This window comes from Lampetra fluviatilis, chromosome 38 (assembly GCF_964198595.1).
Source record: "Lampetra fluviatilis chromosome 38, kcLamFluv1.1, whole genome shotgun sequence".
Taxonomy (NCBI): domain Eukaryota; kingdom Metazoa; phylum Chordata; class Hyperoartia; order Petromyzontiformes; family Petromyzontidae; genus Lampetra; species Lampetra fluviatilis.
Genome location: NC_136312.1, coordinates 847100 through 859634, shown reverse-complemented (window position 1 = coordinate 859634; position 12535 = coordinate 847100). Strand labels below are relative to the sequence as shown.

Here is a 12535-nt window from a genome sequence, read left to right as displayed (position 1 = left end):
GTCCCACACCACAGTCCCACACCACAGTCCCACACCACAGTCCCACACCACAGTCCCACACCACAGTCTCTCACCACAGTCTCACACCACAGTGTGACCACAGTCTCACACCACAGTCTCACACCACAGTCCTACACCACAGTCCCACACCACAGTCCCACACCACAGTCTCACACCACAATCTCACACCACAGTCTCACACCACAGTCTCACACCACAGTCCCACACCACAGACCCACACCACAGTCCCACTCCACAGTCTCACACCACAGTCTCACACCACAGTCTCACACCACAATCTCTCACCACAGTCCCACGCCACAGTCCAACCCACAGTCTCACACCACAGTCCCACACCACAGTCGCACACCACAGTCCCACACCACAGTCTCACACCACAGTCTCACACCAGAGTCTCACACCACAGTCTCTCACCACAGTCTCACACCAGTGTGACCACAGTCTCACACCACAGTCCCACACCACAGTCTCACACCACAGTCCCACACCACAGTCTCACACCACAGTCTCACACCACAGTCCCACCCACAGTCTCACACCACAGTCCCACACCACAGTCTCACACCACAGTCTCACACCACAGTCTCACACCACAGTCTCACACCACAGTCTCTCACCACAGTCTCACACCACAGTCCCACACCACAGTCCCACACCACAGTCCCACACCACAGTCTCACACCACAGTCCCACACCACAGTCTCACACCACAGTCCCACACCACAGTCCGACACCACAGTCCCACACCACAGTCTCACACCACAGTCCCACACCACAGTCGCACACCACAGTGTGACCACAGTCTCACACCACAGTCCCACACCACAGTCCCACACCACAGTCCCACACCACAGTCTCACACCACAGTCCCACACCACAGTCTCACACAACAGTCCCACACCACAGTGTGACCACAGTCTCACACCACAGTCTCACACTACAGTCTCACACCACAGTCTCACACCACAGTGTCACACCACAGTCCCACACCACAGTCTCACACCACAGTCCCACACCACAGTCCCACACCACAGTGTGACCACAGTCTCACACCACAGTCCCACACCACAGTCCCACACCACAGTCCCACACCACAGTCTCACACCACAGTCCCACACCACAGTCTCACACCACAGTCCCACACCACAGTCCCACACCACAGTCCCACACCACAGTCTCACACCACAGTCCCACACCACAGTCCCACACCACAGTGTGACCACAGTCTCACACCACAGTCTCACACTACAGTCTCACACCACAGTCTCACACCACAGTGTCACACCACAGTCCCACACCACAGTCTCACACCACAGTCCCACACCACAGTGTGACCACAGTCTCACACCACAGTCTCACACCACAGTCCCACACCACAGTCCCACACCACAGTCTCACACCACAGTCCCACACCACAGTCTCACACCACAGTGTGACCACAGTCTCACACCACAGTCTCACACCACAGTCCCACACCACAGTCTCACACCACAGTCCCACACCACAGTCTCACACTACAGTCTCACACCACAGTCCCACACCACAGTCTCACACCACAGTCCCACATCACAGTCTCACACCACAGTCCCACACCACAGTGTGACCACAGTCTCACACCACAGTGTCACACCACAGTGTCACACCACAGTCTCACACCACAGTCTCACACCACAGTATCACACCACAGTCCCACCCCACAGTCCCACACCATAGTCTCACACCACAGTCCCACACCACAGTCTCACACCACAGTCCCACACCACAGTCCCACAGCACAGTCTCTCACCACAGTCTCACACCACAGTCTCTCACCACAGTCTCACACCACAGTCCCAAACCACAGTGTGACCACAGTGTGACCACAATCCCACACCACACCACAGTGTGACCAGACCGTAGTGCAACGTGTAACGATGTGATGACCCGATCCCACAAATACGAGGAGACATCACAGTGAGCGCTGACGCAGTAATCTTCACATATATATAAAAGGCAAAGTTGTGATTATGTGTGTCTGTTCAAAATGTTTAGCGTACTTTCCGACATGCAACAAACTGGAAATTTGCCATGTGGGTACTTTCCAGACTGAACACCATGCAAAAATTATAAAAATAAATTTTGGAGGGGGGAGCTCAATAATGCATATATTTTTTGCACAGCAAGTGAGCTGTGACGTCAAATCTGTCATGTGACCCGCGTGTGTGGAAGCGTAAGGCATTGTAGTGTAGCGGTTAGCGCTACGCTGCGCTACGAACCCGGCGACCCGAGTTCGATTTCCGCTCACGGCCACCACCGGTGACGATTATTTCAACCGCTCCTAGGCCTCCCCTAGGTCGACTCAGCCTCAACCGAGTAACTGCTGTGGTGTGTGAACATTGCCACTGGGGAGACAAAGGCGGTCGGGCGTGCTGCTGTCACTCACCCCCTCAAAGTATAATTGGTACATCAGCATTATTAATTATTAATTTCGAATTTTATATTATTCATATTAGTATAATTATTATACTAATGATTATTATACAAAAAAATCTAATCATACTAGTATTATTAGTATAATAATAATTCATATACTAAGAATAATTACACTTTTCATACTTATACTAATAATATACTTATACTAATAACTATTATTAACTATTACACTCATTCTTAATTTTAGAACTTTCGTGACTGCAGGAATTATTATTTGTTTCTTTCGGTTAAGTCACGTCTAAAGATAAAACAATAAATTAAATTAAATAATAGAATACGACGTTTCGATTGCAACACAAGCAATCATCATCAGGTATAATGAAATAGCGACATAAAATCTAACCAGAAAACTATAGACAGACATATTAGCAGACAGATATCACCAAGATACATAGCGAGAGCAACACAGGTAACAGAGAGGGGTGATCGTCTCTGTGTGGTGGCCTTAAATAGACAGAGGGGGGGGGGGAGGAGGCAGAGAGAGGGAGGAGGGTTAGAGAAAAAATTAGCATATCAATGAGTGGTCAACAGACGTGGTGCTGCGAATGCGATGGCACGGCAAGCAAGCCTGAAAATCAGGAGAAGGACACACTAAAATTAAATAACCTAGTAAAATATCGAAATGTAATGTAATACAACACAGAGGGTCGGTCAACACACAATTAACGCATAGCCTGGTTGATTACGTATTTCAAAGATTGCTAAGTTAGAATTTAAGTGTGAACAATCTAAAGAGAGGACACAGGCAGAGAAAACAAGTCGCCAGAGAGAGAGAAAAAAGATAAGCTTAAAACTTCCCCGTAGAAGTGGTTCAATCTTAATTTTAGAACTTTCGTGACTGCAGGAATTATTATTTGTTTCTTTCGGTTAAGTCACGTCTAAAGATAAAACAATAAATTAAATTAAATAATAGAATACGACGTTTCGATTGCAACACAAGCAATCATCATCAGGTATAATGAAATAGCGACATAAAATCTAACCAGAAAACTATAGACAGACATAGCAGACAGATATCACCAAGATACATAGCGAGAGCAACACAGGTAACAGAGAGGGGTGATCGTCTCTGTGTGGTGGCCTTAAATAGACAGAGGGGGGGGGCGGAGGCAGAGAGAGGGAGGAGGGTTAGAGAAAAAATTAGCATATCAATGAGTGGTCAACAGACGTGGTGCTGCGAATGCGATGGCACGGCAAGCAAGCCTGAAAATCAGGAGAAGGACACACTAAAATTAAATAACCTAGTAAAATATCGAAATGTAATGTAATACAACACAGAGGGTCGGTCAACACACAATTAACGCATAGCCTGGTTGATTACGTATTTCAAAGATTGCTAAGTTAGAATTTAAGTGTGAACAATCTAAAGAGAGGACACAGGCAGAGAAAAACAAGTCGCCAGAGAGAGAGAAAAAAGATAAGCTTAAAACTTCCCCGTAGAAGTGGTTCAATCTTAATTTTAGAACTTTCGTGACTGCAGGAATTATTATTTGTTTCTTTCGGTTAAGTCACGTCTAAAGATAAAACAATAAATTAAATTAAATAATAGAATACGACGTTTCGATTGCAACACAAGCAATCATCATCAGGTATAATGAAATAGCGACATAAAATCTAACCAGAAAACTATAGACAGACATATTAGCAGACAGATATCACCAAGATACATATGAAATACGTAATCAACCAGGCTATGCGTTAATTGTGTGTTGACCGACCCTCTGTGTTGTATTACATTACATTTCGATATTTTACTAGGTTACTAGGTTATTTAATTTTAGTGTGTCCTTCTCCTGATTTTCAGGCTTGCTTGCCGTGCCATCGCATTCGCAGCACCACGTCTGTTGACCACTCATTGATATGCTAATTTTTTCTCTAACCCTCCTCCCTCTCTCTGCCTCCGCCCCCCCCCCTCTGTCTATTTAAGGCCACCACACAGAGACGATCACCCCTCTCTGTTACCTGTGTTGCTCTCGCTATGTATCTTGGTGATATCTGTCTGCTAATATGTCTGTCTATAGTTTTCTGGTTAGATTTTATGTCGCTATTTCATTATACCTGATGATGATTGCTTGTGTTGCAATCGAAACGTCGTATTCTATTATTTAATTTAATTTATTGTTTTATCTTTAGACGTGACTTAACCGAAAGAAACAAATAATAATTCCTGCAGTCACGAAAGTTCTAAAATTAAGATTGAACCACTTCTACGGGGAAGTTTTAAGCTTATCTTTTTTCTCTCTCTCTGGCGACTTGTTTTCTCTGCCTGTGTCCTCTCTTTAGATTGTTCACACTTAAATTCTAACTTAGCAATCTTTGAAATACGTAATCAACCAGGCTATGCGTTAATTGTGTGTTGACCGACCCTCTGTGTTGTATTACATTACATTTCGATATTTTACTAGGTTATTTAATTTTAGTGTGTCCTTCTCCTGATTTTCAGGCTTGCTTGCCGTGCCATCGCATTCGCAGCACCACGTCTGTTGACCACTCATTGATATGCTAATTTTTTCTCTAACCCTCCTCCCTCTCTCTGCCTCCGCCCCCCCCCCTCTGTCTATTTAAGGCCACCACACAGAGACGATCACCCCTCTCTGTTACCTGTGTTGCTCTCGCTATGTATCTTGGTGATATCTGTTTGCTAATATGTCTATAGTTTTCTGGTTAGATTTTATGTCGCTATTTCATTATACCTGATGATGATTGCTTGTGTTGCAATCGAAACGTCGTATTCTATTATTTAATTTAATTTATTGTTTTATCTTTAGACGTGACTTAACCGAAAGAAACAAATAATAATTCCTGCAGTCACGAAAGTTCTAAAATTAAGATTGAACCACTTCTACGGGGAAGTTTTAAGCTTATCTTTTTTCTCTCTCTCTGGCGACTTGTTTTCTCTGCCTGTGTCCTCTCTTTAGATTGTTCACACTTAAATTCTAACTTAGCAATCTTTGAAATACGTAATCAACCAGGCTATGCGTTAATTGTGTGTTGACCGACCCTCTGTGTTGTATTACATTACATTTCGATATTTTACTAGGTTATTTAATTTTAGTGTGTCCTTCTCCTGATTTTCAGGCTTGCTTGCCGTGCCATCGCATTCGCAGCACCACGTCTGTTGACCACTCATTGATATGCTAATTTTTTCTCTAACCCTCCTCCCTCTCTCTGCCTCCGCCCCCCCCCCTCTGTCTATTTAAGGCCACCACACAGAGACGATCACCCCTCTCTGTTACCTGTGTTGCTCTCGCTATGTATCTTGGTGATATCTGTCTGCTAATATGTCTGTCTATAGTTTTCTGGTTAGATTTTATGTCGCTATTTCATTATACCTGATGATGATTGCTTGTGTTGCAATCGAAACGTCGTATTCTATTATTTAATTTAATTTATTGTTTTATCTTTAGACGTGACTTAACCGAAAGAAACAAATAATAATTCCTGCAGTCACGAAAGTTCTAAAATTAAGATTGAACCACTTCTACGGGGAAGTTTTAAGCTTATATTTTTTCTCTCTCTCTGGCGACTTGTTTTCTCTGCCTGTGTCCTCTCTTTAGATTGTTCACACTTAAATTCTAAATTAGCAATCTTTGAAATACGTAATCAACCAGGCTATGCGTTAATTGTGTGTTGACCGACCCTCTGTGTTGTATTACATTACATTTCGATATTTTACTAGGTTATTTAATTTTAGTGTGTCCTTCTCCTGATTTTCAGGCTTGCTTGCCGTGCCATCGCATTCGCAGCACCACGTCTGTTGACCACTCATTGATATGCTAATTTTTTCTCTAACCCTCCTCCCTCTCTCTGCCTCCGCCCCCCCCCCTCTGTCTATTTAAGGCCACCACACAGAGACGATCACCCCTCTCTGTTACCTGTGTTGCTCTCGCTATGTATCTTGGTGATATCTGTCTGCTAATATGTCTGTCTATAGTTTTCTGGTTAGATTTTATGTCGCTATTTCATTATACCTGATGATGATTGCTTGTGTTGCAATCGAAACGTCGTATTCTATTATTTAATTTAATTTATTGTTTTATCTTTAGACGTGACTTAACCGAAAGAAACAAATAATATTACACTCATACTAATTACACTATGTAAAACAATCTTGTTCCTGCGTAGTAAGTGTTATTTTTTAATTGCTTATGCCTAAAAAGTATAGAAAATGGCGATTATTCCCCACATACTTTTCTTTTGTGTCCAGGACTTATTGTGAACGAAAAACACAAATGCACACACCACGTTTCCTCATTGAAATAGGTACATTTAAAAATATCACTGTCCTGGTCACAAAAGCAAAGTGTGTGGGGAATAATAGCAATTTTCTGTACTTTTGAGGATTAAGCAATGAGGAAATGACACTTACTACCCAGGGATTGTTATTGTTACACAGTGTTATTATTAGTTGTATTTAGTTTAGAGAAAGAGAGTCTCACAGTGACTGTATTCATACACATATTTGAAGGTATCAATACTACTCAAAATTAACACTACTCACAATTAATACTACTCACAATTAAGTTATCGTGCAGCGTCTTGCTATCACGGCGGTCTAGGACTTCCTCCAAGAGGGTTGGCGGATCGCGATACTTCATAATGCTGCTCGAATTGATGCAATAACCAGGATGCATTGATCACTGGGCTTGGTTCACGGTAGACCGCAGGTCATTTTTTATGACTACAGTAAAACCTCATCATTTCGGTATTTGATCATTCGTAATTGGGGATAATTTGGCACGGCTAAGGCCTTCGGCACATATACAGTATCAGTAATACGCCATGAGGCGAATCGCCGTACCAAATGGTCCAATTTCAGCATACACGTGGAGCAACAGCGGGCGGCACAACCAAAACAACGACTCTGTCTGGTGGCTGCGTGCATGGTCAGCGTCAGTGCAGACCTGTCGCTTTGGACTTGACCTTGTTTATGTGCACTCTGTGCAGAAACGTCGTCTATGCCTAAATCAAGAAGTACTAGCAAGGGACTGAAGTATGAATCCTTTCGTCTGTGAGACAAATCAAAAGTTTTGGATAGAATTGATGCAGGGTGTGTCGATACGTGTGGTGTGTGAAGAGTTTGGAAAAATATGTATTGGGCAAGAGCCATTGAGGAGTACCACTGTACACAATTCAAAATATTGGATAATTCGGCAAGGCCAGAGGTCCATATGTGTGGAATTAACAAGGGTTTGCTGTACATTTTTTGTAGAATGATTTTTCTTAACATTCTCTGTTATCTGTTTATATATCTGTTGATTCGGGGATGGGGGGGGGGGGCCTTGTAGCCGACCGGGCCCCTATGCGCTACGTGACGCTGCCTTATACCCACACCCAATAGTCGCATCTCTGGGCCTACTCCACTGCTGGCTTAAAACTTGAGCACCGCGGTGCCGGATTCAAGTGATACTGCGCTCCGTTCACAAAGCACTCTTTCAGCAAACCGTGCGTATGTTGAACTTCGTTGGCACTGCATGTGGCCAACCTTGCTAATCAAAGGTGCAGGGGAAAGGACAGCAAACTAAAGACAAAAAGAAGTTCTAAAGAAATTAGTTTGCCAATCTCGATGATGATATAAAGTGCACAGCTCCCAGCAGCTTCCTAATATGGGAAGGAATAGGCTTATAGAGACCCACAGAGATCCAGACTCATATAGAACCATGTAGTTCCAGAGACTTATATAGAACCACAGAGACCCATAGAGACCTATACTCATATGTATGTATGCTGAGCTTCTTTGGCACCAGACGTAGCCCACCGCGCTAACTGTGCAGGGGAAGGAAGGAAACAAACACACAAAAAGCAGTTCTAAAGAGACGAGTGTGTCAATCCAGATGATGATTTAAAAGTGGCGTAGCTCCCAGTGGCTTGCTAACATGGGAAGGAGCAGCGTTCGACCGACACACGGTGCAACACTACAGTCCTTGTTCTAGGAGTTGGAGGGCCTCGCACTCGGTCTGTGTCCGTGCCCCTCTGCCGGACACGCTCTCGGCAAAAAAAAGGTTTCTGAGCTCGGGGCCTAATCCGGTCCTTCGAGGCCCTCGTATTTGGAAAGCTCTCTGCCTGAGGAACCGCGCCTCGCCCCTGAGATTCTTGCATTGAGAAAGGAACGCTGACGCTAACTAACCCCGAGGATATGTGAGGTGAACTAGAGAGGGTTTTGTTTTTGTTTGCTGTATGGCACTTGGAAGCCCTTTGTTGGGGCTGCTGTGCCTTATAATCACGTAAATAATGATGATGGTGATGATGATGATGACGATGACGACGATGATGACAATGATGTTGATGATGACGATGACGATAATGATGATGGTGATGATGATCGTGATGACGATGATGATGACGATGATGTTGATGATGACAATGATGATGATGATGATGTTGATGATGGTGATGACAATGACGACAATGGTGTGGGCGGTGGAGGTGCTGGAGGCACCGATAGCGCTCCTCGTGCAGGCTCTGTGACAGCACGGCGTACTCCTGCTGGTGCTGAGCCTTCACCGCCTCCAGCAGGTGGCCCAGCCGCGCCTGCACGCACAAAGACAAAGGTCCCCCGCATAGCCTCAGCGCGCCGTCGGAGGTGCTGAGCGCCATTACGGCGAGCGGCGCCCGTGAAGGCCGGGAGTCGGTGACCAGCACCGCACCGGGTGCTCGTTTACGGCTGAGCCGACCTAGGGGAAGTCGAGGATCGGTTCTGACATTTGTCACCGATGTTGGCTGTGAGCGGGAATCGGGTCGCCGGGTTTGCGCTTTGCACTGCGCCACTGCTCCCCACATACGCAAACACCCACGCAGGCGTCAACACACGCACACAAAGACAAACATCCCCCGTGTAATTGGGGCAAGTGCTGTTAGCGAGCACCTATGAAGGCCGGCACGGCACACGAAGGGGGTGGGTGGCCAGCACCACGCCCGGCCGCCTTTGTTTCCCCAGTGACGATATTTACCGTGAGTGGGAATCGAACTCAGGTCGCTAGGTTCGTAGCGCAGCGCGCTAACCGCTATGCTACCACTGCCCACAAACGCACACTGGGCATGAACACGGTATACACACACGCAGAGGCACGTGCAGACATAAACACGCACAGGCAAATTGGTTGGAACACATACACAGATGCAAACACACACACACACAGGGATGCACAAATCGAACCAGAGCTCACCAAACACTGCATCGCCCATTGCTCACTTACCACACCACATCACACACACCGCATTACGCTTTGCTCACTCACCACACCACACACCGCACACGCTGCATCACGTGTCGCTCACTCACTCACCTGCGCCTCGCGAATCTCTCTCAGCTCCTCCACCACCGTCTCCAGGCCTCGTCGCTGAGCCTCCGAAAGTCCCCCCATACCTCCACCACCTCCACCGCCACCACTGCCGCCACCGCCGCCGCCAACGCCACCACCACCACGAGGGCTGCCCCCCCCTCCGCCCGTGCCGCCCCCGTGCAGCGCCGCGCCGGCCGGCCCCCCGGCTCCCGCCGGTGGTGCCAGCGCCAGGCCCAGGCCGCTCTCCGCGCCAAGGGAGCCGGACGTGGCGCTGGAGCAGTCGTCGTCGCTGCCGGTGCCGCGGGGAGAGTGCGACGACGACGCCGGCGCTGCGGGGCCCCCGGTGGCGGTGGAGGATGGCGCCAGCATCGTGGTGGAGGAGGAGAGACCCGGGAAGGCGTCATCGGCGGTGGAGTTGGCGGCGAAGTTGGAGGTGGAGGAGGGAGCGGCGGAGAGGTGGCTGGAGTGCAGCGTGGGCAGCGAGTCGTCCAGTGTGGTGTGCTGGGGGGTGGGGAGGAAGGTGATGGTAGAGGTGATGAAGGTGGCGGTGGTGAGGGGCAGTAGTGCAGCGGTTAGAGCGCTGCGCTACGAACCCGGTAACCCGAGTTGCCGGCCCCCAACACAAGTGACGATTATCTGAACCGGTCCTGGGCATCTCCTGGGTCAAATCAGTCTCAAATGAGTACCTGGCAGGGTGTGTAAACATCGCCACTGGGGAGACAAATGCCGGCACGTGTGCCGTGCCGGCCTTCATAGGTGCTCTCTACCAGCACTTGCCCCAATGGTCTGTTTAGGCTATACGGGTGGGCGAGGGGATCTTGGTATTTGGTGGTTATGATAACTACAAAGGTCAGCTACAAGGTCGCCTGCTGCCAATGGCATGGCGCTTCGACTGTCAGTCGTCCACGTGATAATGATGATGAAAAGCCACTTCCTCGAGCTAGCCTTTGTGGTAGCCAGGGCAACTTCTGAAAACGAGCTCTCTATAGCTCAGTGGGGGCCGTACCTAGCGAAATAAAAAATTGTTTAAGTTAGAGACATCTCTTCATTAAAGCCCCCACCTCATCCTTAAAGCCCCCACCTCATCCTTAAAGCCCCCACCTCTTCTTCTTTAAAGCCCCCACCTCTTACTCCTTAAAGCCCCCACCTTTTATTTCTTAAAGGCCCCACGTCCCTCGCCCGGCTGCCATGGCAGTGACTTATGATTATTCATGGGTGAATAATCACAAGGGTGAACAATCGCACAGGTAAGCAATAGCACAGGTGAGCAATCGCAGGGGTAGACGAGCGGCCGGCTGCGTGGCCCGCGAGGCGCCCACCTGCAGGTCGTGCAGGTTGTCGGCGCTGCCGAAGTGGTGGCGGAAGAACTCGCGGGGCCGGTGGACCACAGCGCCGGCGGCCGAGTGGGACAGGCCAAGGAGGCCGCCCCGCACCGTGTCCACCACGCCCTCGCCGAACCCGCGCAGGGCCACCCCCTTGGCGTGCCGGGGGCCGGTGCCGGGGGCCGTGCCGGCGCCTCCGCCCTGGGAGCCGCCGCTGCCGCCGCTGCCGCTGCCGCTCTGCTCCATCTGCGGGGTGATCGGCAACGCTGGGGTTGATGGTTTTAAAACTCACAATCAGTCTTAACCACGAGCAGTACTTGCGGTGAACGTGCAAACAAACATGGCTCTGATAATTATTAATATACGGCATTGTCTATGAAAGCGATTAGCCTACACCAGAGATAGCAGCCTTCTTGAGGGCCTAGTCTCACGTCCAGCGTCAGACCGGAGAACAACGCCAAAAAAGCGAACAGCACAAAAACAATGCCACACGTGTAATGCGAGCAAGGATTGAGGGGGGGCGGAGTCTGGGTCACGTGGGGTGTGGGTGGAGTTAGGGTCACGTGGGGGAGAGGATTTAGGGAGAGAACCGGAAGGGGAAGGGGGAGTTGAGACGGAGTGAAATACGAGGAGGCCACGCTGGGCAAGACGGAGAGTGTGGCGCGGTCGCCACGCGGTCGGAGACGTCGACACCGACAGCCATCAGTGTCAGACGAAGAGAGCTAACAGGAGCAGTGAGAGGCTAGCTGTGAAAGGGGCAGCAGTGACGCTAGATAGCGGGGCAGCGGTGTGGCTGCAAGGATTGCCTGACGGGGCAGCAGGGAGACTGCATATTGGAGTAGCAGGGAGACTGTATAACGGGAGCAGCCGAGGGCTGTGGAGAGGTCGTCGAGCGGGATGCGGGCCCGAGCGAGACGCCGTGGTATCGAGATTCAACGAACCCAATAAAGGACAACGGAGATCGACATCTGAGAGAGAGTCCTTTATTACATTGGTGTCAGAAGTGAAACGGCATGTCAAAACAGCTCAGGAAGAAGACCGTCCCTGCACCATCTTCGGCAACATCTTCCGACGACGACCTCCCTCCAGCGGTGGCGCTACCCATGATGGAGGAGGAAAGCGGAGCGGGGACGAGCGGGGTTCCAGCCGTGCAGGACGTGGCCGCCTCGGTGGGCCCATCCGCGCGACTGGACGCTGACGAGGGATGGCGACAGGTGGCGGCGCAACTGGAGGCGCTGAAGACGGTGTTGGCGCAATTGTGCGTTTTCGTGACGCCGACGACAACTTCGGGGAGGCCCGGCGAGGAACAATGGGCCGGGGCCTTGCCGTCGCCATCAGCCCTCTCGACCACGCGGCACGAAGACGCCATCTTGGGCGTGGCCGAAGAAGAACGGCGGGAAGCCGCCATCTTGCGCCCTCCGCCGCGGGAAGCCGCCA

The 12535-nt window shown here is 49.2% G+C and overlaps 1 protein-coding gene across 1 annotated transcript in view; it reads right to left on the bottom strand.

The window, feature by feature from the left end:
- The window catches only part of LOC144945544 (transmembrane and coiled-coil domains protein 1-like), a 40911-nt gene that overhangs the window by 12561 nt on the left and 15815 nt on the right, over positions 1-12535 (bottom strand). The window contains exons 4-6 of the mRNA XM_078874002.1: positions 11096-11344; positions 9780-10277; positions 8933-9024 (exon numbers count right to left, since the gene is read on the bottom strand). Coding sequence (XP_078730128.1) covers positions 8933-9024; positions 9780-10277; positions 11096-11344 — 839 coding nt within the window. The remainder of the gene's footprint in view (positions 1-8932; positions 9025-9779; positions 10278-11095; positions 11345-12535) is intronic.